At 45.6% G+C, this 27,953-nt stretch overlaps 2 protein-coding genes across 2 annotated transcripts; both read right to left on the minus strand.

Annotated features, from left to right (window-relative positions):
• Positions 1-523: 523 nt before the first annotated feature.
• Positions 524-23,249, minus strand: MED26 (mediator complex subunit 26). The gene is made up of 3 exons (XM_076359651.1): positions 23,168-23,249; positions 4,640-4,714; positions 524-3,261 (listed from the first exon to the last, which is right to left on the minus strand). Exons 1-3 carry the CDS (start codon positions 23,240-23,242, stop codon positions 1,567-1,569), a joined length of 1,845 nt encoding a protein of 614 aa, XP_076215766.1. The 5' UTR covers positions 23,243-23,249; the 3' UTR covers positions 524-1,566.
• An 826-nt stretch (positions 23,250-24,075) lies between these two features.
• Positions 24,076-27,905, minus strand: SMIM7 (small integral membrane protein 7). The gene is made up of 5 exons (XM_076359652.1): positions 27,824-27,905; positions 27,701-27,742; positions 27,543-27,595; positions 26,712-26,802; positions 24,076-26,129 (listed from the first exon to the last, which is right to left on the minus strand). The coding sequence occupies exons 1-5, from the start codon at positions 27,847-27,849 to the stop codon at positions 26,114-26,116; spliced, it is 228 nt and encodes a 75-aa protein (XP_076215767.1). The 5' UTR covers positions 27,850-27,905; the 3' UTR covers positions 24,076-26,113.
• Positions 27,906-27,953: the final 48 nt, after the last annotated feature.

A 27,953-nucleotide genomic window follows, 5' to 3' on the forward strand; every position in this document is an offset into this window, starting at 1 on the left:
ACAGAGTTAACATCACTAAACCTAGAAATATTTTTGGTATAGTGTCCCCTCCCCTCTTCCCCTGGACAGAAGCCCAGCACCGGGGACTGCAGAAAACACCGAGTCCCAAATGTTAAAGCAATTACAGTGAATAGAAATTCTTCGCTTTCTATACTGAACCAGGCTGCTTTAGAAAGCGTTTTAACAATTAGGAATAATATATTACAAAGTTACTGAGACAAAAAGGTGAACTATGATCTTTTTAGACGTTGAGGTACATTAACAGCAATCGGGTTATCAGTCTCCAGACCCTGGATGCAACCAGAGTTAAAAAAATAATCCAACCTGTGCGACTGAACACCACCAACGTACTTGGAAGACATCTTGTATATCCCTAACAGCCAGCTGCTTTCGCCAGTGTCGGATGGGATTCAGCTTCACCACACTGCTCCGACGGATTCTCAGTGTCGATGATCACTTAGCTGGTCTGAACTGAGCAAACTTTAAAAAAAAATGAGTTAAGTATAAATAATTCACAAACTGTTTTGTGCAAATTTTTTTTATTTCCACATTTATATCACAATGTGTCCACTTAAAGGACCAAATAGCAAAGTTGCTCCCTTCTGCATCCCAAGAACACAGAAGTCTAGTTACTGTACATTCACTAAGGCTCTTTGTTTTTGCAAATTGCGTTTATGATGGATATCCATAAGGCAAACAATATCTAAAGGAATGGTAACAAGTATATTTCCAGCATACAAACAGGCTTCCTTTTTCCCTCTCACAGTACAGTTACAAACTTGTAGCACCCTCATTACATTTAGATTCTAGAAAAGGTGATTTTTCTTTTTTTTTTTTCTTTTTCTTTTTTTCCTAGAAGTTTGCAGGAAGGGAAAAGGAGGAAAAATATTTGGCTGGTGGTGGTGGGATCAAAAATATCGTTAAACATCTAGTTTTTGCAGCATTTCTCAGAGACTGGACTTAAACTGAAACCAGACTAAAATATGTGGATGCCTATGGAATGTTGAGCTGAAGCTGGTCTCCCAGCCTGCAGTGCAACACCTGCTGTTTAAAACCCAATCTCCGTACCACATGACTTTAAAAAAAACGCAATCATGTTCAGAGATGTGATACAAATAAAACTACAGTTTTTGCACATTGTCTCTCGAATATCTCACTGCCAAATAAAAACCCAAATCAAGTCAAATAAATAGATGCATATTTTGTTAAGGTAACTTCCACAATTTTCTCTGTACCTGCCTGTAATAAGATTCCGGCATTCAGAAAGTGCTGGAAATCCTCTTCGCTTCTTGGGGACTAACACTTTTTTATAGCTGGCTCGCTATAGAGTTTTGAACTCAATTTATCAACCTTCGTATGCCTTCCTTTGCAATTGTTAGTAAACTGGTAGCAGCATTTCACAAAAGGAGAATTTAAAGGAAAGAGCTGTAAAGAACCAGCTCCCTCACACCCTCTGCTCGTTGGGCCTGTTTGTCCGGGACAGGAGGCTTTCTCCGTCTTTAAGTGGCATAGTGTCTGCCATTTTTGCTAACTGCAGATGTAAAAGCATTTTTAGCAAAACTGTACTCAGTCTAGGCAGACGTAAGGCAGGATGTTCAATCTACCATCATCCCCGTGTGGATCTAAAGATATGCACTGTGTCCAATCATACCAGTTACCCTGTGTGTCATAACAACCGTTCACGCCTGGCCAGTTGTGTTCACGTATTCTGTTGAGGTCATCACTTGTGACCTCTCTTGTGACCCCAGGCAAGTCTGTAGGTTTGCTGTTAGGAGCTAGAACGTGAGTCTTTCTAGCCTCTTTTCTAGTGCTTTCCTCCTGCTTTAAATATTCAGACATGAAGTAGTGAGCTCCTGGAGTCTGTACTCCTGATGAAGACAGCAAGCTACTCTGTCTGTTTAAATATGACTGAATGATTTCATTTCTGGATAATTCTTTCCAGTTCGTTTGTTCAAAAGGGCTTTGCAGGTTGGGTTTTTGCTCCTGCTTTTCCGTTTCTGTCCTGTGCTGTTCAGTAAGTGCAGGGATTTCTACCTGCAAAGGATCTTTCTGTGTTAAAGGTTTTATCTGTCCTGTCATGGGATCAAAAGTGAGTTTTCTCTCTTTTAATCTCACAGGTTTCACACCCCCTTCTGTCACGTGCCCATCCAAGTTGACTGTATAGTCTCTGGGTCGGTACCTTTTCTTCTTTTTACTATCGGAACCTGAAGCAGCATCATCACTGTCCATTTTTGAAGTGTCCTGTGAAAAGCCCATGTGTGGCGTGAGAGATTCCCCAGGGTGGGAGCTGGTTTTGCAGCTGGGAGATGTGTGCTGTTGAAGTGTCCCTGCTGTATGCCTGTGCTGGCTTTCAGAAGGTACCTGCTGCTCCTGCCAGTGCTGAGAAACCTCAGTTACTGATTGCTGAGAGAACTCCAGTCTTTTTGCTGGCATTGGAGGTGTTGATGGTTGCATCAAGGATGGTGGCGGTGACGGCACCTGTGCAGTATCTAAGAACTGAGACCTTTGAGATGGACTAGGCATTGAATCCTTTGGTGAGTACGTAGTATGCTGCCGAGCAAAAGTATCATGCCTAACATTTCTAGGGCTAAACGAGGAACAGCGAGGACTCTTAGGTTGGTGCGGTCCTGTGGTTTCTTCCGATTTATCATGCTGCTGAAGCACTGCAGTCTTTAATAACGAGGAAGTGCTTGAAGGTTTTACAAGTCCTGGAGAACTGGTGTGAGGTTTTACAGCATTTACTGGGATCTTATTGTGTTTATCATTTTCACTGAGTTCTGTCCTGCTGCTTTCAGGCCCTGCATGTAGATTTACGTCTACAGGACTAGGAAAATTTTCAGGACTACCTCCAATTCCATTTGTTGGAGGGGGTGAAGAGTTTTGTAATACTTCATGACTAGCTTTGGAGACTTTTGGGGGAGGAGGGCCCTGATGCCCGTCCCTGTGTTCACCTTTCCTTTTCCGATTTCCCAATTTCTCTGGTTTTGGAGAATTTAGTTTCTGTATATCATTCCTGCTTTTCAATTCGCTGATCGGCTTTGATCCAGCCACAGCAGGAAGTTGCGCTTCTGGTTTGCAGTTGTGAGCACCACCATTTGCTGATCCGGGTGGATTCGGCAACCCTCTTGGCACTGGTTCATTCTGGGTTACAGGTTCTATCAACTTTTGCCAATTCCGCAATAATTTCTTGGCACGTTTGGCAAGTTCCTCATTGGATGTCTTCTTCCTCACCTCATTGATAAGCCTCCCAAGTCTCGTTTCCTAGAAAGAAAGAAAAGTTGTTTTACAAAGAGGTATCATTCTGAACAGAGTTTTTAAGGTACGTTTCTGCTTTGTAATGCTTACCCTAAGAAATACCTAGTTAAAAACCACTAAAGATTTAAGTGTTGAATTAATCTTTTTGGAAAGGATTTCACTCCAGGTGGTCCAGTGCTCTGCCACGCAACGTGAAACCTGCTGTAGGTTTCAAGTCACCCTGCCCTTATTCCCTGGCTAAAGCACCAGAGCCGTTAGCTGTGAAAAACATCAGAAAGGAATTCTTTAATCAGCAAGAATCTTGAGAATAAAGGTGCAAGTTCAGATTGGAGGGGAAATGCAGCACCCCAGGCAGAAAAGGTGCGTGTTTATCACAGTGAAAGTATAAGATCTGCAGAAAGAGGCAAGAGAAAAAATTCCAGAATCTCCGCCTGTTACAGGACGTAATACGTTGACAATGAAAATCTCCATTTCACAAACCCGACTAGCCAGGGTGCGACTTACGTCCTACCTTCCTCCTCCATCTCTCCTCTCCCTTCACTCCCCAGTATCTCGAAAGGGCATGAAAGACCGATTTAAACAAGCATTCCTAGGGTGTCCCAAAGTGGTTTCGTAAGCAGAAGGAAGAGAAGTGTTTGATTGTTCCCAAAGCACATTTGAAAACAAAGAATTGTTCCACAAGTCAGATTACTTAAGAAAAGCACTTCAAAGGAAAACGTAGACCGGACTGTGACAGAAATATGCAACATGTTGTGATACATACGTCGAAATACAGCTGGAGTTATAGTTAAGCAATAGTTAAAAGCAAGTAATACCAATAATTTCAATATAAAGATTGAAAAAAGTTTTATAATTCAGCCATAAAAAGTTCTTTGGGCTCTGTTTCTAAGAGCGGCCAGTGAGGCTGCAGCTGCGATCCCACCTGATGCTTCAGCTTTTAATACACCTCATCTCACCAGCTACATCAGGCATTGAAACCTGCTTAACTGAATTTAAGATTAATTTTACAGACACAGAGTAACTATATTCCTATTTCAGGTTCTTCGGTGCTTGGTCACCAGACATCTAAAAAGGCGATCAGTACTTCAGCAAGCAGAGTGACGTTGCTGGATGCAACAGAATTAATTGGTAACAAGTAATGATTAATTTAGTGCCCTACACAAACAGGAACTGTGCTGCACAGAATACTGATCTGAATCCAGAAAGAATCACTGTGTATGCACCGAGATGTCAGAAGCAGCACGAGGGGGACAAAATAATATCTTAATTGTGAATCCTCTGCAATCAATCTATTGTTTCAAGAAAAGCTCTTATGGAAATTAGATAGGCAGAGAAAGTCCTTTTATACACACAAAAATCAAGCGATGTTTAGAGGGTGACATACCTCAAGTGCCTCTTTGGTAATGGGATATTTCTCCAGGCTGGAGATCACTTCCAGCACTGCCACCATGTTATGGATCTGCAACAAGGAAGACAAAGTCACTTCATGTTTCATGTACAGGTCTTAGTTATCAAATGTAATTTAAGACCTTCCACTTTATAATTGCTGGAAGCATTAATCACAAAATTACTATCACACTGTCTGGCTTTAGGGAGCTGATTGTTCAAAGAATAGGGACAAGGACACTTCACTGACCTAGTTGGAAACTGCAGGAGCTGTAACAAACATACTCCTCTTATGTAAAGCTAAAGGAAACATTAGCAATAAAACCAGTGTGACTTACTAGCGAAGTTCTGAGCCCCCGAGCCAAGGTATTAGTTAACCGTCCTACAGCCTAACTGGAAACGCAAGTGGACCAAGAGCAGCAACGAGTCAAATCAGAAACGTTGCATTTATTCCTCTAGGCACTGCTTTAGATTTACACAAGTCACCGTTCTACGATTTTGTTCAAAACATTGATGCTTCCTGTAGCTACACACCAAGAGTCTAAAAACCCAGGTATGAACTCCTCCAAGTTTAAACGCAGAGATGAAGCAAACGCTGTGCCCAGTAGGTGTCCTCAGACCATCGCCCAGCACCAGACGGACCAGGCGTGGGATACAGCCACAGCTCCTGAACAGCCACCTTAAAAACTCCACAATCATTCTAGAATTGTATTTCCTGATACCTAAGATGGTGAGGAGTAACTGCAGAAATACACATTACGTTAACAAAGCGTGTATCAGATTTTCTGACGGGCTCCACTGCAACATTTCGGTATGCATGAGTAAGCTCCGCACAAAAGCGGTTGCCACAATCTGTAGATGTTAAGCGCAAGTGTGATTTTAATAATTTCTAAGAACCCCCAGACTACACAGAGATCGTATTTCCACTACCTGATGTTAAGAGCACCAAAACCTGGAATTTCTAATTCACCTTTGTAGATAGAATTAAAAGATAAGCAAAGGAAAACTTGAATCACAGTCTCATTTATTGCTTAATTTCATTTGTGACTCAACTGGACGTGAACTGCATCTGAGAAAAATCTCGCAGCGAGAACCTCTGCAGGGATCCCACGTTATCCTCAAGTCTTCTCAGGAGCAGTGTCAGGTAGTCCCACCCTCCCAGCCACACACTCTGCTGCAAGAGTCTTCATTTTAAAAAGGCTGCAAGTTTGTAAGAATTTGCTTTTTCAAGTCAATTCTATTCAGGAGAATCAGGAGCTGAAGTCTCTTCCTTTCAGAAAATCTTGTGCATAGACAATGTTTTTTCCGTCACAGCAGGACTGCTTGATGTTGGAGATACTTGGCTAAAGCTGTCAGTTAAACACTTTGCCCCATTTTTAGACTTACTTTTATCAAACTTAGGTTTAAAGACTACACAGGCTTTGAATGATTATAACTCTTACAGGTTGTAAAACCAACTTCAGACCAAAGATGCATTAATTTGTCATGGTCTTTTCTTCACTGAACTACAACAGCCTCTGCAGATAGTTAAAGCCCTACCATCCGGTCAGGTCTAGTAAAACTCCGCTTAAGCTTTAAAGCGGCAATAGCACGTATTTTGACATATTTTAGTTCTTACTATTTCACTTCAGTGCGCTGACTTTCTTTCATGTTTTGATCCTTGCACTGCCCTCAGTGCCTACTTAAATCACAGTTTAAGTAATACATAACACCAGGGTTTTTTTCAGTTTCTAGAACCAGAGCACTTAGAATAGCTAATGCTCAATTCTGGGAGTTTCCAGACAAACATTTTTAGACTTGCAAAACATGATACTCTCCTTCCCAACACATATTTTAGGCTATGAATTACCAGGGTGCAAAAAGGCTCTGTGTATTGCACACATCAACAATCGGTACAATTATTTTTGCAGTTACTGGTAATCCCCAAATATTCATTATCTAAACGACAAACTGATAGCAAAAAAGGATCATTAGTCTATCAAAAGGTCAAGATGGAGAAAGTGATACGCTCGTATATACACACACCTACAGAAAGATGACATTGGTCAGGGAATTTCCAGTAACAGCTTTGCCTTTGTTTCAATATACCCCAGTACACACACATGGATGCCCCCGAATGCTAAATCACCTACCGGAGTCCAGGTCTACACCGAGACTGATAGACTGTTACTTCATTCCCTCCTTTGAGGGACACATGGTGCCAATTAAGACAGTGAAAGCAGCCTTACACCGCTGAGTCTGTGCTGATCGCTCAACTTCTGGTAAAACACAAAACACCCATTTCAGATTCTTCACACATTTGTAACCAATTGAAAACATGCTGTCGCACTGAAGCAATTGCTGCAAGGAGCACGAAGGCTCACACTCGAGATCAACTGCAAGAAGCTCCTCTCATTTTCCCTTCTTTTTGACCTGCAGGGACGTGTGGCTCTTAAAAAAAATAAAAATAAAATGTTCAGGCAGGTTCAACAACTGCTCCACCCTTCCCCAGCAGTTTTGTGTAGTTTCCTTGGAATGCTTCACCCAACCTGCCGTAAAGAGAAGCTTATAATAAAAATCATATTCACCTATTTCAAAATAATATAGACTATGAAATTTCTTGCGGTATAGTTAAACACTGTGATGAAAACAAGACGACCTCCCCAAAACACTTTGAGTATCATCTATTCAATGTGAAGACACTTATTTCGGTAACAGCAGCACATCAGTATTGCACACCAGTACCTCTACCTTAAACCATCTGTTACTGGCTTAATAAAATTAATATATTGTCACATAACTGACATGAGACCGAAGTTACAAAACCTACCAGGACATCATCCTACTTTGAGCAGCACCAGAAATGATAATTTATTAACGCAAGCTGCTATCAAAAATGCTTATTGGCTACACAGCTGATAGGCAAAGTGACATAAAGCAGAGCGGGACAACGGAGTTTGGCAACCTTGCTCTCTTCAGACACCAGCTAAGAGTACAATTGCATAAGTCAGCGTCTCAGGAACTTGCACATCCCTTTAGTTTCTATTTGCCTTTGTCTACTTATGCTGCAACCCATTACTACCACCCCAAAACAAGAACTTCCATGAAGCAACCCCAGGACCTCGCATTTAGGAGCTTGCAGAAAACGGCTAAGAATAGTTTATACAGCATTTCAAACCATCCCATGCTATTCCCATGTTGTGAAGATTGACTGGCACACAGATTAATTCACTCAGAAGTTTACTGGAGAACATCTGCTTTGAGTCATCTACGATAATCCTTTCCAGCCAACCCTAATGACAGTCACAGAAAACAAATCTTATTTATTCCATGCAAGTCTCCTTAAGTCATTCAGCTATACTCTGGAGCTTACTACTGCTATCTGAGATCTTTTCCAAGTTAAGCACTAAATGTTTTTACTACAGCCTCAGACAAAAGCATGGGTTTCTGAACTCTCTGGAAAAGATCAAGCAGCTTAATTTCCTTTTTTTATCTGCCATCTTAATCCTATTTTAGCTTTTATAAATCAAGAACAATTCAGTAACTAACTTCAGGGTAAGTGTCACACAGCAGTTTAAAAGGATAAAAAAAAGTGTCTTCGGGTTTGGGAAGTTTAATGTACAGCTGTTCCCTGCCACCTCCAATTCCACTGCCTCCTTCCCAGGCAGATTTGAAAACAGCAGCAAACTCAGCACCCGCACGCGAGCTGGTATCACCGCTTCCACGTGCTGCAGGTGTGGAAGGGCCAGGACTACCAACCTGCTGGGACGCATTTTATGTTGGACTCGCACACCGCACTGTTGTGCTTTGTCTTCTTTCATCTACAGACCAGTCCAGATACAAAATGAGCACCAGTGTGTTTTGTAACACCTTCCTTTCTTCCTCAGGACTGCCTCGACACACAGGACACCCTGCGTCTCACTCCACTGCTGCCTAAGAAACAAACGTTACAGAAACACTCAATTGCAGTCATTTGAATAAAGCAATTTGGGTTTTTTTGGGTTTTTTTTGTTGTTGTTGTTGTTGGGTTTTTTTTTAAAATGTTTCACAGGGATGTTTCTAAAGATCTTTGCATGCATGACTAGACCATGCTAGTCGACAAACCAGATGTGAGTTAGCAAGGATGCTGCTGCTGAGACACTTGGTTACACAGGCCTGGAGTAGGGGAAGAGTAGGTATTTCCTTGTAACATGAAAACCTGAGAGCTAGGTGTACAATTACAAAAAAAATTGCAGTGAAACCGCCAGTACAGATGCCCATCCTACTGGATTCTGCCTAGAAAGGCTCTTTTTAATCACTTGCATAAAGTTCACGTAACAGCACTAAGAGGCATCTTTTGACACAGTATCATCATCATCCGTATGGGCCGCATTAGTACCTTTAGAAGTTTCTAAAGGGTATTTAAACTTGGCCTAGCAGGTCTAGAGTCCCTAATCACTGAAGCTTTTCTAAAAACAAAGTGTAATGCTATTATCCTCCTGAAATCCCAGGTTATAACAATCAATGACTCCATTATAAGCATTTTGAAACAGGCTATACAGATATAGCAGAAAACACCGGCTTTGAGAGAATGTATTTGTCGTCTATGTTATAAATACTATGCTATAAATACTCAATATTTTGCTAGTTTCAAAGAAAGCACTTTTGTAATATTTTCCCATTTGTGGTATCAAAGCAATTTTACAAAAGCAAGCAGAGAAGCGGACCCACCGTGGAAGACTAAACAGATCTTCCTGTATTTCCTACAGATACAAATCCAGATCTCTATCGCCAAGTTGGTGTTTTCTGTTGGCAATTCACGTAAGAAATGCAGTACGGTCTACACAGAAGTTCACAGGAGCATCTGTACCATTTTTTTATTGTCTTCCCCCCGCTCCCAGGGACAGCAGCACTTTATTGGGTGGTTATAAAAACTGTCATGTATCTACGGGCCACGTATATCCCTCGGTAGCGCAGGGTAGCGTTCAAGAAAATCCCGGGTTCAAGGCCAATATTGCTGAAGTTGCCAAGAACGCAGAACTGATTCAAAAGAAGGGTACAGCAACAGCACCACGAGCGATGTCCTCCGCTCGCATTTGTTTCCTCCAAGGCAGTGTAGCGATCGCCTGCGTCTAAGCACCGATTCCTACCCCGGCCTGGGGTCTCTGATCAGTATCAGATCTTGCCCCCAGCACCGCGTTTGTATAAAAGCTACTGCGCTGCACAGTAATCTGAAACATGGAATAAGAAGTAAGAAGAGAAAAGTTGCTATTCATAGTAGGCTTTATTTAAATGCTGCAATGGAAATACAGTAGTATAGTGTTTATTTAGCACTTCACACAAGACGCATTAGATACCAGACACTAACAGCACATACCATGAACAGTAAACTATAATGTCATTTTTTTCAAAGGTACAGACCAAACACACAAAGTTAGAATTCAGGTTACAACCTGCTGGTATTTAGTTCAGTTCCCTTGCAACTGATCTATTAACAGTTTCCCCTATCCCCAATGTGACATGATGTTGTCTAAAGATAGGGTACACGAGACACTATTCACAGAAATGACATACCAAAAAGATGACCATGCACTACTTTGTTCATAATTATTGAAAATGTTTGAAAGTCAGTTTGCTAAGCGGAGTTCAAATATTCACCAGTACACAAAAGATATTCTCAAAGGTGGAGGCGAGTTTTCTAATAGTATTTAGTAAAGCAGATCTTTAAACATGAAGGAATCTATGATTTGGGTTGAAAGTCATCCACTGAGAGTATCTTCTACGACAGAGAAATTCCTTTGGAGTCCATGCTTTGAGAACTGATCAGAAACTTGTGCTGCAAAGCAACAGGTAGAAGAAATGCTCCTTGACTACCAAGAACAGTCAAAAAAGTGGCTAGGCACAGCAAGCACTTATCCTTACCTCTGGATTTAAAACTTTCAGCTCTAATTTAAAGAGGCAAAACAATCTGCATGTATTTTATTTGTACTTAGGTTTTATTTAATGGTAAAGTAACATCATCCAGATACCTCCCCGTATACACTTTACAAAGCCTGGATCATCAAACGAGTAAGGTCAGGTTCCAACAAAATACCGCACTGCGAAGACATCGGCAGACCTGAAATATTTCACTTGAGTGAGACAACAGTTTAGCCCTCTGTTACCTTTTGGCAGTACGTACGCACGTAAGGAAGGTGTAGAGAGACTAGAACAGCCAAGAGGTTAAGAGGAGTTTGCCAGCAGAAAACACAGTTTGCCCCGGCAGTTACAAACAGCCTCGAGACGCAAATCCACAGCAGTTGGGAAGTGCCATCGCCACTCTAGCTCTTCTCTACACGGTCCACTCCAAAGGAGACGTCTAACCCTGGCAGAGGCCCTCGACACAGCAGGAAAACGCTGCACGCTTTGGCAAGGCAGGGGAAACCACCCGATGAAAGGAGTATCCATCGGTGGAGTCATTTAGAAGGTAGGATACAAGGGGGTAGTAAAATACAGACAATGGGGACAAGACGCACACCCAGAACGTAACCAGTTCACAGAACGGCAGGGGCACACTGAGGGGAGTCTTCCTGCTCTACAGGAAGAGGTCTTTAAGGCAAATAGAAAACAGTCAACGGTATAACACTTTTCTCCATTCATATTTATTAGCCAATAATTGGAAGACATTCTTGTTACTACAGAGAGGCATAACTGTCAACTTCAACATTCACTAAACATTTTGTATAATATCGTAAGAATTGTACCTGTAGCGCCCACCCCTCAGTTGTATGTGAAACATAGAAGACTCACTGCAACGTGACCCCCCCCCCAAAAAAACCAAACCACCAGACCACAAAGTTGGGCAAAACCTTTTTGGGGAACAAATTTATTAGCCTGATTTAAAAAGCCCAGCAGATGAAGTGAAGGTTAGTTACATGAAATACTGTTAAACTGGGAAGACATGTGTGGCACAAATTCAAGGTAAGGGAACAGAGTAAGAAGAGGAGTGGGTACTGCGGACCACAAAGCCAGGCAGTCATTGTCACAGCAGGGCAGAACACGGCCTCAGTGGTATCCACCATGGCATACTGCAAGCCAGATAAATTTTAGTCTTGTTTTTCACTCAACAGCATACTGATAAGGAATGGTAAAGGAATCAAATTCAGCTGGAATTACATGTTCATCTCAAGGCGCCACAGTTCAAGAAGAACGTGTACAAAGAGGAGTTCAGAGGCAAGCAGTGATAAGAGGTTTTGAAAACATGGTTAATAAGAAAAAGTTTAAGCACTCAGTTCACACAGTCTTGAAAAAAACAGAGAAGAGACACACAAAGCTCGAAATAAGCCTTCCTGGGCGTTATTAGTCATAATAAAGAAAATGGTGATCAACTGTTTTCATGCTCACTGGCCTAATTTGCAACAAGACAAATACTGATTACATATTAGGAATAACCAGAGAGCTACCAACGCACTCAAACAAGCTCTCCAATAGTTTCCATAGCCACTATAGTGGTTTAGGAACAGATTAGACAAGTCTGGAAGGAGTTGTTTTATATAGGTGATGGTACTTTAGTGAAGGTGATGGACCATGTAGCTTCACGAAGTCCCTTCCAGCCATGCACCCCTATGATTCACACCTGGGGAACAGATACTGAACAGCAAGTAGTAGAGACACATTGAAACACCCATTTCTATCTAGTCCAAACTAGACTCAAAATAGTAATTCTAAATTCTGCCCTCTCAAAGAGACACATACAGGTAATTACATGAAGCAGTTTGTATTATAAAGGACTTACAAAATTCAACACGTCAAAATCCGCTGCCCCTCTGGCCCGTGCTGCCCTACCACGCAGGGCAGGCTCACTAGCCCAAGCGCAGTGCCCCGAGTGAACGTGATCCCAGAAGAAAGGCCCAAGGCTGTCCCAGCCTTCGCAGGCGGCTCATCACCACTCAGGCTCTGCAGTCACTTCATATCACCGTTTCAACCACCTCACGCTTACCCCTCTACGTCCCAACACCCGAGCGCACTTCTAAAACAGTGTGGTCCTGCCAAAACAAAGCATACTAAACCACAAATAACCACGGAAACTATTCGGTTTGACCAGCCCTATACATCCATTGCCTTCTGGTGTAAACACTACCGATCACACGGCCAGCTACAAATGCCTTTTAACATTTAGTGGCACAACATAGCATGTCTTACAGAACGAGACTTGTCAAGCATTGAGCTGCACAACCAAAAAGTAGGAAATAATGCAGTACGTCCCCCCCAGGCGCATCCATCGCTACAGATTATTTCAGCACAATAAATAACACCCATAGAACACGTCACTAACACACAAGCCCTAAAAACCCAATCACTACACTGGTCCTAAGGACGTCTAACCACGATACAGTTTTGTTGTATACATGATAACCATCTCTCCTCCTCTTCCACCTGTACAGAAACTTTAACCAGATGAATCTTGGTAGTTACTATTTATTATAAGCCATGAACTGAAGTCCAAAATTACTGCTTAAAAATTTAGAGAGCCATAAAATGGGGTCACTGTGCAATCAAAGTCACAGGAACAACTGGTCCTACTTCAACAAGAGAGAAACGCAGAGTTTGTTGATTATTCAGACAGAATAATACAGAATATACAGAAAATTCAGCCTTAAAATGCGCCCCTTTTGATTTATCATGATCTTGGTGCTTTCTACGGTAAGGAGAGACCCACTCATTCAGCCAGAAGTCTGTACTTTGACTGCAGTTATTCGGGGAAGTGAAAAGCCAACGCTGAGAGTTAATGCACAACAGGCGGGCGCCAGCAGAGCCGGACGCTCCCAGCACGGCAGCTCCACTTCACCTGAACTCACTGTTATTGTCTACCCGCGTTACGGTCAGAGCAAAGTCAGACACCAAACTAGATTGTGGGAATGACCCTTAAAGGCATCACCTGGACAGAATCATTCTGCAATCACCTGCTTAATCTTAATGCACTCCAGAGAACTAGTGGAGATTTAAAATTATGCAACACGCATTTAAGGACTTGATGAGAATGGCTTCAAAGGGTCAAGAGCTTTCTGAAGTTCTTAAATATTATGTTACCCATCACATGGAATATCTACCCAGAGCTGTTAACAGGGAGCAGTTTATATCTGAACGTAATACAGAAACGCCCTACTAATGTCCCCACAATATGGACTTGTCACTCTTTTCTTAAAAAATAAAAACATCTATCACCATATTGGTGTACTTTTAAATGCAGCAGGCCAACTTTTTTCAAAATGCTAGGGAAGCTTCTCAGCCGATTCCTTCAATGATAAAGGAGGCTGAGGTAAGAGCCTGCTGAATACACTGCACTGTGGAATTTATTAATTCATCACACTGAAGCGCAATCTGCTTGCATGACTGCTCATGAGAATTTACGCATGGCGTATTTGTTCACAAAACCTGAGAAAAATAGTCTTACAAATTGGGAAAGTTTTAAACACCCAGTTTGGAGAGAAGTCACTGTATCCTTTCTACAACAGTTACTGACACAGAATTTCCGTCAGCACGTACCACAGAGAAGTTTTATGGATATGCAAAAAAAATTGAAATCAATTTGCCCATCTCCTAGAATTATTGCTCACCAAATTCTAGATAAAATGGAGCTGCCAGCCACCCATTTCCAAATACCTCCATTCACTGAAGACTGTGCAGGTCCTCGGGAGAATATAACCTGTCGGGGGAAAGCGATACACCCCCCTACCCCCCCCCCCCCCCCCCCCCCCCGCGATGATCAGTCGAGAATGCTCGGCCATTCCATTCAGTGGCACAATCATTAGCAGCTACTTAGAAACAAAATGAGTTTTCTACCTTTGGCTGGAAAAAAAAAATCTTCCCCCAGAGGACTGTAAGCACAGCACCTTTCATCTCAGAGCTTACGAGTTGGAAAGCTACTTTAAGACCAGCTCCTCGCCCAGCGTGATCACGACAGGACAAAAGAACCCAGTACCCCATCAGCATTTTATTTATATTTAAACACAGAACACTCGGGAAGCTGCAACCTGGCGCTAGTTATTTCTAACCTAGCAGCAAAAAACTTCATGATTTCCACTTAAGAAAGCCCCACTGATGCTTAAGCCCCTTGGCAGCCTGTCTTAAAAAGTCCAGTGAAGAAAATACTACACAAAGTCAAAACCCAATAGCTCATACTTTGATAGACTGGAGCTTTTACACACATGACAACGGAGACCGAGCTTTCATGTTGCAGTCAGATTCTGAACTAGCGTGCTTACCCCATAAGCACACAAGCTGCGGGCGCCCCACCTCTGCAAACACGTTTGAAACATCACCTCTTGCATCTTCTTCTCTTCCACCTCACTACGCTCACCTCTATTCAAGAATCAACTGTAGTTTCTCCAAGGACAAACTATAATATTGAGGTATACGTTTTTCTGGAACTTTCAGGATGATAACTTATATACAAACACAAAATTTCCTTGTTCCTTCCCATGCAATTAATTTACACAGCACGAGCGTTACAGACTGTCCATGCTACCCAGCTCAAAGAGCTCCGCTTAAGAGACAGCTTGAGTTACAGAAACTGAGCTGGTTGTAGATGTGCTGGAAGTTTGTTCGCTGAAGAGAAGTTATGAATGTGCATCACCACCTTGGGAAAAACCCATGCTCCTCTACCTTCACAAGTTCTACGCTCCTTGAAAAAATACATCAACTTAGACCTGCAGTATAACCATGATACTCTGCAAGCTGATTCTGCATGAGAAGAGTATGTGAGAAAGCAGATCCACAAAGGTGCCGGCTGTCACTCTTCGACAAGGCTTCCACCTCTGCACAATCATCTTTACAGCACAAAGTTTCAAAATACACCCAGTTGAGTATGTTGCTGAATACTACCGACTTGGACGTAGGATTCCTCTCCTCCCCAACTGCCATGTTAGCAAACCACTTTGTTCAGTAAAACAGAACTAATTACGTTTTACTTCCAGGGATTCCTCAATAGAAATTTCTACCACCGACTGTTTGGACATGCTGAAAATTGTATACTTTGATATTAACAATCACACTTAAGCGTGCACCGCTGCCCCATGAAAGCCATGCCCCAGAAAACACTGACATGCTGTTAAGTTTAGCAGATTGCACCTCAAATTAAAGCAATTTGCTAGCACTTAAATATTGTTCCAAACACTGAAAGCGTGAATTACCTGCAGAAAGAATAATTTAGCTGCTAGAATACTGAATAAACAAACCTACATTTACATTAAACTGAATGTGATGTACTTACCTTGACCTTAAATATTTCTTTAAAGACCAAATATGTAAGTGGGGCCACATCATACCATATGTTCTACAGACCGGAGAAAGTTTATTTGAAGTTATCACGAAGCACAAAATGGGTGAGACGAGATAGCAGTAAAACATTATCAGCCAAAACAGACATGGGGGGTGTGTGTGTGTGTATTTATAAAAACTATACTGACATTAAATTTAACTCCAAATCTAATACATTGGAGTAACTATGCTTTAAAAGTGCTTCTTAATTAACATCAAATTTCCCCAGTAGGCAGAATAGATTTCTTCTTTCTCTATCCTGAAACTTGTGGTTCCTGAAAAAAGAAAACTCTACTTGTCAACTGCAGCAGCTCCTTGAAGAAACTGGAAAAGGCTCTCGCCTCACAGGAACTGGGAGAAAAAGCTTCAGCTGCTCTGAAACTACTTTGATCAGGTTGCCAGGATGACAGTGCTGCCGTGTCATATGGCCACACGAAAAACCCTGAAGAGAGGCAACAACCTACACCTTACGCACCCCTAAACGGGGCTCACCCTCAACTTGCCGTACAGAACCCTAACAAATGACAAATGGGAGTTTCAACCTTAGGTCCAGACTCCTGAAACACGGGCTAAGCTGAAGGTTGTCTTACTTCCTAAGACACAGATTGGGTCTTCTCCCCACTTGGCAGCTTTTGACCGCAAATATTTTCCCTCCCACCCATACCAGTGTCAGGCTGCAGCGCCTCGGCAGCAGGAGCCGATCCAGCTGCACCCCATGCCCGCACCACACCAGCTCCAGCCCTCCCGGGACCCCGCGCTCAGCTCCCTCAGCCCCCTGCTTTCTTGGGTTAACTGTGTGCCGACGTGCATCGAAATGGCTTAACACAGCGTCCCAGGTGCACCAGCGGCCGCAGGAACACAGCTGCCCCAAGTCAGAGCAACCTGGGAAACTGCAGCCTCGGCTTCTTTGCTGTCCGGGAAGTTTGTTTTAGGGCATTTCTCCTGGAAGGACGCGCATCTTGCACATCAGCTGTCTCTTCCATGCTGTGGCTCACGGTGACTGTCAGAGATTATTCCTGATGTTTATTCTACCTACAAAAAGTTGGTTCTTCCATTCAGTAAACTGCTTCATGGTTACATCAAGAAAAATGCGTTAGATTAGTTATTTCCCTCTCAGCGCTTCCTCCCTCCAGCCTCTGAGCAATCAAAGTGCTCATGCCCATGCTATAGCGTGTGCAGACAGCTACTTGCTGCAAAGTTTTATCATTTGGATTTGAAAAGCCTGCTCCCCTTTAATGAAACAACCTGCAAACTGAGGGGTGTCTGGCTGGAGGGTGCTGCTCTGCAACAGCTCGGGCTTGTACCACTTGGGGCTGCAACTACCCCACCATCCTTGCCACACATGCTCCCCCAACTACTGCTTTGTGCCAAAACTGCCACCTCCCCGAGCGCAGGATGAGCCAGGGCGGGGAAAGAGACCTCAGAGGAGTCTCCTTTCAGGTGGGCTTTGGCCAAGTAAGTTCCTCGGCTGGGGTCAGCCAGGCAGCCCCGTGCCAGCACAAGGGAGGGAACAGGAATGTGCAGCTGGAGGTGGGGAAGTGGATGGGGATCCCAGCAGCTCTCCCGCCGGGCACAGCTCCATTGGCAGTTTCGGCTGGTGTAAGCATGCAAGTCTAAGCCAAGTCAATTTTTGATTATTTGGAGCATTAGCCACACGGCCTTCAGTGTAAAGTGGTTTACTCTCGAGTCGCAAAGCTCGCTACGCAGGAGCATCCTCCTGGATACCCATGAAGAAGTCTCCCAGGATTTATCCCAGGAACACGTGCCGAGCCCCCACACTACCGCATCGCAACAAGCACAGGGTACAATTCCAGACATCTTTGAACCACACACAAGCGACAGTGACGATAAAGACTCTACAAATGAAACTCGACCATAAGGCATCCACTCTCGTCTCAAAAGCCGCAGCCAGGTGTGGTTAACTTTTACAGGTAACACATACCTCTTTCCTACAAGATCCCAAACCAGGCTGCTAAGGCAGCAGGGAAGCACAAGGAAGAAATAGCATTCCATTTTTCAGCTTCCATACTTATTTAAACATTTTAATATCCAATTCTGCTGCCACACCTGTGCCAGCACTATTAGTGATGCACCAGAAGTTTTATCGGGTAATTGAGCTACATCAAAAACTACCTAGGGAAAAAAGATGTATTATCTTTTCTTTTCTAAACCCTGATCAATTCCCCAGTTCAGTTCACCACATGATCCTGCAAATAGTTGCACCGGCACACACAAAATGGGTGTGTGTAGCAGGAATAAGAAGAGGGTGTCATTTAAATTGTCACTGCTGCCGAAACAAACACTCAAATTACAGCTTAAGAGCAAATGACTACTGCCATCATCACTGCAACCTGTGGAGTTTCAAGGAATTAACAATAGAAAGGCAGCCTGGCATTCCCCTTGCTTTGACCCCTCAACCCAAACTCCCTGCTACTTTTGTTTGCCCAGATTTTGTTTCAGCAGCCTCAAACTTTAGGATGGTCTCACTACTGCAAGGAGTACTGTGCAAGTGAAAAGTTTTTAAACTCCCCCCCCCCCCCCCCCCCCCAAACCTCTCAAAAAGTAATAGGCTTTATTACCACCAAAACCAAATTGTCCAGGGCTATCCAGGCAACTAACCAGACAAGTGCTAACTTGGACTAGTTAAACTCAGTATCTACGTAAGCATCACGGGCGCTGTTGGAATATACTTCCACCACGCAAAAAAAGCTTTTTTGGAAAGAGGTGGACAGGAAAGCTGCAAAGCAAGGCCAAGAAGCTAACTATGCCACCACCCTCAAACTGGTGAATTCAAGTGTATCCAGCTGTCTACAATACAGGGCATCAAAAGAAAAGCAGTCATCCTCATTTAAGGTTATTTAGAATTATGAAGAAACTGAATACAGTGGGACTTACTGCAACAGGCCCAAATCTTTATCTGGAACCCAGGACCGACACGATAACGATGCTTCAGACCCTACACATTAGGAAATGCCACAACCACCCACATGTTTCACCACAACCTGAAACACAATCCACTGCGCCTTGATGCACAAAATGCAATACTACTTGAAACAAGACAAGCTACAATAAGGAAATAAACAAAAATGGTGAGAGGTACGACAGGCTCCGGCCTCTTTGCACACTGCAGCTTCCTCAAAACTGATAAGCTTATTAAGGCCTCACAGAAAAGGATAAAGCTAAAGCAAAAGCCATGCCTAGTCTACTTTCGCCCACACGTAACACTTCCCCGCATCCAAAGAAATCACCAAGACCCTCCCAAAGTGAACCACCGTCCTCCTCCACTCTCTACGTGTATATTGTTACAGCAGCGTGTGGCACCTTCTCCCCCCGTTTTTAAACTCAATTCTAGAAAGCATATTTATCACTGATGAGAGAGGCTTTTGTTTCTAAGATCTCGGTAAAGCAATCACTACAGAAAACAGCCACGGAAGCATCTTTATGCAACTCGTGTCAACTGGAAGATCACCCCAGGCCAATACACTACTTAACATATTACAACACACGGACCAATTCATTATTAATAATTCAGAGAGTGGACCTCTCTTGAAGGTCTGAGCAGCAAGGCCAGCTGAGATACTGCATGAACGGCAGCCTGATTTACAATCAGCTCCAACCACACAGTGAGAATATAACGGGTTGTTACTCAAACCAAAGCTAGGTTTGCATCACAGAGAGGTATTAATGGCAAATAATTAAATTATTGTCTAATATTTAAAATCGGAAAAAAAAATTGCTACATATTCAGGATGAGGAACCATTTAATTGCAAGCACAATTCTAACAGCCAGTTGGAAATGACAGGCTTTCCCACAGAGCTAAAACTAACAGATCTCATTATTCCTGACATCAGGTAATAAATTCCCTGAAGAGTACAGAGTACGATTTAACAAGGCGAAGGTGTTCTGCTTGGGGGAAGAGGTGGTTTCTCGGCACACCGAGCCCAAAGGGAAAAGCGTTGCTTCTACCAGAACCAAGGAACATCTCCCCTGCAAGACCTCACACAACTGCTGCAATAAGGGTTCGGACACTCTCCTCCAGTTAGTGTTTCTACACGGTTCTTCCAGGAAAAGGATTTTCCATCGCTGTGGGTGATACCACTGAACTCATGCTTTCCTCCAACATGAGTCTTGGTACGTTCTCACTAACGCACAAGCTTTGGAAGGAAATTGATGTTGATACTTAGTGTTTAAGTCGTGTAGCAGAAGTAGTTTGCCCATATGGTTTTTTTCGAGGGGAAAAGGCTGAATAAATGAAGACATAATACCAGACATCCCGGATGGCTTCCAAGATGATGTAATTTTTTTAAAATAGCTTATTTCTTATAGGTCTCCTTTGAAATAGAGGTTACCCGTGTAAATTCTGAACTAACTGTGTGAAACTAAGTTATAAATATATTCTGCAACAATTACTAGAAGAGGTCTCAACGCTAAATGCATGTGTACAATTAAAACATTGCTCCTGAGTCAGCACGGCTTCATGTAGCAGTTAAAACCAAGGTGAACAACTGGCACCCAAGTTGATTTCTCAAAGCAAGCAGGTTCTGAAAGCTTGGGGAAAAGATTATTTTGACCAGTTCAACTCAACACAGGTAGGGAAACTTATCTTTTTTTTTTTTTTTTTTTTAAATTTAAGGCAGGACCTCGGAGTTAACCAAGACCTGTATATACCACAAAGACCTTTACGGCTACACTGGAATGAATATCCACAATGGGGAATCAGCTTGTATTAGAGAACGTATCAGCGAAGCTTAAATTTACAGCGCCCCACAGTAAAGCACTATAACAAACCGTATCCTCCTCAACCTCGCAGAACTAGACCGGTTTTCGCACACCTGACAATATTAGTGCAGTTTTCACCCTCTCCAGAAACACGCACGTACACACCGACAATTACATTGAAAAGCCTGAATAAAATCCAGGCCTCAAAGCTTGACTTTCCTTGGTAAACAAGGAAGTCAATCACAATAATGAACGCTGTAAGTTTGAACGCAACCACTTCTTTTAGGAGAAGATTCTAAAAGCCAGAAGAAAGCAGTCAGAGTTTTCCGGGAGCGCAGCAGCTCATAGCTGCTTTGACTTCTTCCTGCGGGAAAACATCAGAACAGTTTCTTACACTTTTACGCTGGTGCCCAAGTGCGATTAAATTCAGAATCTGCTTTTAAGCACGTTCAAAACTTACGTTTTTCTTCCCTTCGTGCAAATGGCACGACAGGTAGTTTTATCGATTGTTTACCATGTGTTCTATGTGCTTTGGAGAAAAAAGACTGAGATCTAAGCCTGCACAATGAATCTCAACTACACCACCTCTGCTCTCATTCGAAGAAAAGGTTAAAATGGAAGACGGCCCCCTGCCTACAGGCATTTCTAAACAATGGGCTGATTTTTCTGCCACCAATTATTGCCCTGGATAAGTATCAAGTATGTAGAATTATAATTTAACATACATTACTCCTCAGCTTATGGGGCTACTGACCTGTTGGAAGCTCAGCAGAGCTACTGGCTGATGCTCTAGCTTCCCCTCGCAGACAGCTGCCTGGTCATTTCTGGTCCCCCTCATCACAACCAAACTGCAAGCACCTTCGCGGCACAATGTAACATTAACGTGTGGAGAAAGAGAAAAGTATCCATCACAAAATGTATTTCCTGGCTGCTTAATTCCACGCAGCCACAGTGTTTTAGAAAGTAACACCAGAAGTAGGGTAACCAGTGCTGCCCACAGTTTAGAAGTCAAAAGAAACCATAGATCTGTTAGAATTTTATTAAACCAGGTTGACACTTGGTCTAACGTAAGGTGAAAAATTTGCAGCCACAAAAAAAAGAGAACTCAAGAGCAAACAAAATTCATGAGGTGTACTGACATTTCAGCGAGATCCACATTAAAGTACTGCAAACTCAAACAACTTTGACATTTAAAAGCCCACAATTACCATTATAATTCATTACTGTTACTAGAACATGTAATATTGCAGCTCGTCGACAAACGCACATCACAGGGCATTACTAAAGAAGCTACAAGGTCAGGGTGATTTTTCTTCAGGTCTCGTGTCCCAGGCAGGCCACTCCAGAGTGTTTCCAAACGGCAATGACTTTGATAGCTACTTTAAGACTTCAATACAGGTCTATTACAAAAAAAAAAAAAAGCCCCACTTGGTCAGACAGAAGCAGGTATGGCTTTAATAGAACCAAAATACCATTTCACGTACCCAGCCTCCTGGAATAACAGACACACATGGGTTCAGCCTGACGCACCCGTAGCTGCCCCTGCAGACTGCAGATGGCCAAGCCAAACCCACCTTTGCATCCCGCTGCGGCGACTGTTGATCCAAGATTCAAAAATCTGACAGCCTGCAGGCTCTGCAGCCCTCTCACGGTAATAAACACCTAAGCGGAGAACTGCTTTAATGCGCCAAAAAAACCCGTAAAAGGAGTAAACGATACTTTGGGTAACCGCCACTTAAACGTTAAGGCCACTTGCAGGTAAAATATACACCGACTCCTGTGCTTACACTACATCCCAGAAGGAGCAGATAAGCTCATTAGCGCGCTGCAGGAAGGGATAAAAGCGAAGACCGAGGCTGCTCGGTGCTGGAGCAGCTCCAGAGCCCCGAAGCCACCGTCGAAGCCCTCCCGGTGTCCCCGGAGCCCGGGGTTACCCCACGGCCCCGCGACTCCGGCTGGAAGCGGCCGCAGGGGCCGAGGAACAGGTGGGCGCCCCGGAAGGTCCCGGCGAGCCGCGGCGGAGCCCGGCCCAGAGCCCCCTGCAGGCCGCGCCCGAGCCGCGGCCTGGCGTGGGGAGGCCGCCGGGCCGCACGCCGCATGGCCGGGCAGCGCCGGCCGGGCCCCGGGGGGTGCCGTGCGGCGGCGGGAGGCGGTGCGGCGGGGGGCGGACGCGGCCCCCCTGGGAGGAGGGGAGAGGCCTCCGGTGCCACCGCCGGAGCGGCCCCGCGGTCCCGGCTCGGGGGAGCGGGCGGCGAGGCGCCGCTGGCAGCGGGACCCCGGGCGGGCAGGGCGCCTGGGAGCTCCCCGCTACCGCCCGCAGCGGAGGCTTCCGGTGCCCGGGGAGGAGCCCGGCCGCCGCCGCGGTCCCGGCGGGAGGCGAGGCGGCGGCGGACGCGCGGCCCCGGCGCCCCCTCGGACAGCGGCGGGGGACGGCGGGGCGGGAGCCCCGGGCGGGCGGGCGGCCGCGCGGGGCCGCGGCGGCGGCGGCCCGCGGCCGGCGTCCCCGCGCCGCCGGCAGAGGAGCCCCGGGGCCCGGCGGGCCGTACTCACGTTGCTCTGCGGGTCGATGGCCTGCAGCAGCCGGTCCCTGATCTGCTGCGGGGAGGGGGCCGGAGCCGCTGTCATTGCCTGGGCGAAGCGGGGCGGCTGCGGCCGGGGCGGGCGGGCGGCGGGGCCGGGCCGGGCCGGGGCGGCGGCTCCTCCTCACTCGCCGGCGGCGGCGGCCTCCTCGGGGAGCCGGAGTCGCATGTTCGCTCCCCGCGAGGCGGGGGCGGCGGCGCTCGGAGCGGGGCGCGGGGGGGAACCGCGACGGCGCGACCGGGCCGGGCCCGACTGTTCCGCTCGGGGCCAAACTCAACTGTGGGCAGGAGCCAGCCCCGCGCAGGGCACCCTGGGACACGCCCGACGCCGTAACGCACGGCGCGCCCCTGACGCCCCGCCGCACGCACCGGCGGGCACGGAGGGCGCCTGCGCAGCGGGCTTTGCCCGGGGCGGGGGGGGGGGGGAAACGGGGGACGGGCCGGGACGCGCCTGCGCAGCGGGCGGAGGCGGCGCGCGCCTGCGCGGGGCGGGGGCGGCCGGGCCGGGAGCGAGGTGGGCGGCGGAGGCGGGAGCTGGGCCCCCGCCGCGGGGCCCGGCCCGGAGGGGAGAGGAGCGAGCCCTGCGTCCCCGCCGAGCGCCGGTCCCCGAGCGCTACGGGCCGGCGGCGCTGCTGCGGGCCGCCCTCGGCGGGAGGCGGCCCCGGACGCGCGCCGGGACCCGCCCCCGCGGGGAGAGAGGGTTTGAGTGAATCAATAGCGGAAATAAACCATCGCCGCGCGGGCACGGCAGACCCGGCGCACCGTACGCGCACCGTAACGCGCCCGGTTTCGGGCTCCCGGGAAGGCACCGTGGTCCTTTCAGTCGTGAAAAGTCATAGAATCCGACGTGTTCTGGAAAAAAATCACGACGACTAAAAGTTTTTGCCAAGCGGCAGAACTTCACTTTTTCATTATTTTCAGAATAACGGGCGAGGCAACAATTACAAACTTCCAGCCGTTACCTGGAAAGAGTTAACCGTACAAAACCGGAGCGAATGGTTCTTTACAAAGACGTATTTGCCTTCTCACTTCTGTCCTCTCCTTGATTCGGAAGAAACCACAATTAAAAAAAGCAAGTCAGGTTTTCAGAAGCTTGTAATACAAAAATGGACTCGGCACAAAAGCAGCCGTACAACAACAAACCCTTAGTGAAAGGCAGCCAGCGATCGGCCCAGCATTTACACTTCCCAAAGCATTTAAGAGCAGCTCAGCACTAACTAGGCATTTTTAAAGCACCTGCTTAGGGGCCGAATGACAACTTTTATTCTTTTGAACAACTGAAATCTTGAGGTGGCAGCAGCGCCATTAAGCCACATAACCTATTTAGAGCGATAAAATTGTCTGTGTTCCTTTACCAGTAGAGCTTGATCGTCTTCGGTTTCTTGTATTCACCATATTCAAAGCGTTGCTCAGAAAGCAGAATGCCAGTTCTGCACAGGATCAACCATTTTTCCAAGGAAGAATGAAACCCCCTAGTCCGAAACCGAGCCCGAGTGCTGCGGTGCCGAGTCCAGGGGCCTCCGGCGGGTTACGCACAGACGGCGACGGCCGCTTCCACCCCTCCCCTTTACGTTCCAGGGGAAGACTTGGTTTAATGGCTATTAGGGAGAAAATGTTTTCCAAGAACTATATAAAAGCACTGGATTTTGTTTGGATGCCATGACAAACCGCACTCGAAGGATCCCTTTTCTGTTTTCATTACGCCAAGGCGTCTTCCCTCAACCTATCCTTCCCCAAAAGCAAGCATAAAAACTTCAGGTAATGCAAAAGAGGGTGGCTCGAGTAAACTGCTGCGAGTGCCCACCACTTGTGCCTGACCACCCGACTGCATCCGGATTAAAATTCAAGGTATTCGCTAAAACCTGAGCCTCAGAATCATTTAAATGAGGCCTCTCGCTCCTTCTCAATAGTCGGACAGCTAAAGAAACCGAAGCCGAGGAAGCCCCACCAACAGTTTACAGTTTGATTTAAAAGATACCCAGCACGGCACGCTCTCTTAAATTGTCTTGGTGATGCTGGGGAAAAGTTGCTGGTCAAAGAGGCTAACTTAACATAAATAACACAAGAAGCCAGACAATTACAAGACTAGTGAAAATTTCTCAAAACACACCAATACTGAATTGATTTCTCCTGTAACAGAATGAACACGGAATTAAATATTTTACCCTTAAACAGAACAACTTTATTCAACCAAATCCAAGATTATTCCAAAACTATTCCTTAGGATTGGCTTATAGAATTATTTTTGCTGTTTTTCCTATGCAAAAATCCCTTACATATTGCTTAGAAAAAAAAATCTTATCTTTGAAATTTTAATTTAAAAAGCATTTTGTTGGAAAAACAGAAGGTGAGAATCCAATTTTTCTTAATCATCCTTTTCTATTTCTCCAACAAAACTAGATGGAACGGTGAGAAGTTACACCAATGCTTTGCTCAACTTTATAAAAATGAGAATTAAGAAGTACGACTTCCAAGTAACCTCGACAATGGTGACATCAGCAGACACATCAGGAGCTGGGAGCAACTAACACCACAGAGTTTTAAAGCCTGTGGTCTTCAGCCATGCCGCAATTCTACCCTGCATACTAGGCACTGCACTCTAAGCCTAGCAAAACAATTTAAAGTTCTCTTTATTTCAGCAAAGTTGAAATAATTTTACTTTGAAGATTTTGGTTCGGGGGCCTAAAGGCTCAATCCCGCCGGCAGCAAGCGAACCGGCATGCACCGTATTATTACACGACCGGCTGAAGAGGACGAACGTCTCCTGTCCCTTGAGCGTGTTAGGAGCTTGTACCGAAGAACAGGCCACAATCCCAGGGCTGTATTTTGAAAGCATTATAATCGTTTACTTTATAGAAAAGTTATGTTTCCAGCCAAAAGTCTCTTCCAAGTTAACAGACATGTTTGTGGACGACTTTCAAGATCCAAATAACCTAGCGGACGCAACAGAGAAAAAGTAGATGAGAACTGGGTACAACTGTTAACAGCCGTGCCAATGCCCTTCCAACTCAGAACTCTGCTGCACATCTGGAGATCGATTTTGCTCCCCCACACATCAGACCATAGAGCTACAGAAGTGAAAGGAAAGCAGCCTGCTAGCCTCCCTGTCAGAACCAAAACCTCTTTCCAGAGACTATTCTCAAGGCTGATTCCATTCTATTACTTGGTGGGTTTTCCCCCCCGCAAAATGAAAAACATCCCGAAAGTTAAACTGAAATGCTGACCCCAATGATGTTTTATTTAAGCAACCCATGACAAGGAACACTATATCTAAGGCTAAACGACTCGCACGCTGGCAGAGAAGGTTTTCATGCACTACAGGTGCCCATATTAGCAAAGAAGTATGAGGTCAGCCAACGTCTCTTTAAAGACTGAAATAAGTGAAATGAAAAGGAGTTAGGGAACAATAGAGTGGGAGAGAAAGAGATCTGAAAAGAAATATATGTGCAAGAAAAATCCCAACACGTATGACTTCCTATAAACAAATGACAAGATGCTACACAGCGTTAACTTACACAATCATGCAGAACATCATGAAGACATTCCACAAGGCAATGAAGATTCGAAAATACCTGAGACTCAGCAAAAACTCTCTGATATTATCACCTAAAAATCAAGAGAAGAAACCTTTGACGTTAAAAATACCCAATACACTGACAAGTCACATTTTCGACACTGCCTGAAAAATATAAGCAACTCTGACACAGAAAAAAAACCCCAAAAGGTCAGCGAACAAAAAACTGGATGTTGAAGTATTAGGTAAACGATCCATATATGTTCGGTGCATCCCTACTAAGGGCGTGTGGGAAAATAAACAATAAAGGATAAAAAGGGGTCAAGCTATTAAAAAGGGAAGGACAGCCCTCTGTTGTAGTTTCCAGCCTTCCTGCCGCTTTTAACCAGTGAGCGGAGACAGAAAGGAGCAATGCAGGTGCATACACAGCGAAATGGGAATCGGGTTGTAAGCAGAGCGTTACCTCTGTAGCACAGGCACCTACGTTCAAAAATGCAGAAAGAAATGTGTGGGTTTGCATTTCTTCTCGAATCACCAATTTGGGATCAACAGTTAGGTTTGTCATGCCTGTATGCAAACATCACGGAGGAAAATTTTAGGTTGCAATTTAGTAAACCAGTTACTCCTGCCACAGAGTAATTCGCATCCAAACAAGATGGGGTTAAACTTGTACTTCGGCGCCTTGAAAACGCTTTAACCAAGAATTTCCTTCAGAAAACGCCCGTTCCTGTATGTATTTAGACAACCCCGAGCAGAGAGGCGGTCCAGGGGTAAGGGCGCAGGCTGGCTGTGCCCAGACCCCGCTCCGCGGCTCCCGGGTCCCCTCCGTTACCGGTCGTGGGTTCCCTCGACTCCTCGCCGAAGCCCTCCGTGTCTCTCTTCCTCCTGCGGGACAGCGGGGGGGGGGTCCGCATCAGGTAGGGTGAAGCCTCCCCCTCCAAACCGGCGCCTCCCTCCCTCCCTCCCTCCCTCCCTTTCCCGCCCGCTCACAGCCTGAAGTTGAGGACGGCGCCGGCGTTCATCAGCAGCGTCCTAAGGGAGAGACAGAGAGAGCGCGTCAGGCACGGCCGGGACGAGCCGAACCGGGCCGCCCCCGGGCCCCGTCCCCGCTACCCGCAGAGCAGCAGGTCCCCGATCATGGCGGCGGCTCCGGCGGCGGAAGCGGAAAGGGCGGGCGCTGCTCGGACCGGTGCGGCGCCTGCGCTCACCGGGCGCGGCACCGGCACCGGCACCGGGACTGGGA

Source organism: Aptenodytes patagonicus, chromosome 25, assembly GCF_965638725.1.
Source record: "Aptenodytes patagonicus chromosome 25, bAptPat1.pri.cur, whole genome shotgun sequence".
NCBI lineage: Eukaryota > Metazoa > Chordata > Aves > Sphenisciformes > Spheniscidae > Aptenodytes > Aptenodytes patagonicus.

What these genes read in the sequence shown, in the direction of transcription:
- MED26 (XM_076359651.1), bottom strand. Translation starts at nt 23,242, where the DNA reads ATGACAGCGGCTCCGGCCCCCTCCCCGCAGCAGATCAGGGACCGGCTG. An exon ending in CCATCGACCCGCAGAGCAAC is followed by an intron (nt 4,715 to 23,167) that starts GTGAGTACGGCC and finishes TCCTTGTTGCAG; the next exon opens with ATCCATAACATGGTGGCAGT. An exon ending in TTACCAAAGAGGCACTTGAG is followed by an intron (nt 3,262 to 4,639) that starts GTATGTCACCCT and finishes CTTTCTTTCTAG; the next exon opens with GAAACGAGACTTGGGAGGCT.
- SMIM7 (XM_076359652.1), bottom strand. Translation starts at nt 27,849, where the DNA reads ATGATCGGGGACCTGCTGCTCTGCGG. An exon ending in GGGGACCTGCTGCTCTGCGG is followed by an intron (nt 27,743 to 27,823) that starts GTAGCGGGGACG and finishes TCTCTCCCTTAG; the next exon opens with GACGCTGCTGATGAACGCCG. An exon ending in GTCGAGGGAACCCACGACCG is followed by an intron (nt 26,803 to 27,542) that starts GTAACGGAGGGG and finishes CTTGATTTTTAG; the next exon opens with GTGATAATATCAGAGAGTTT.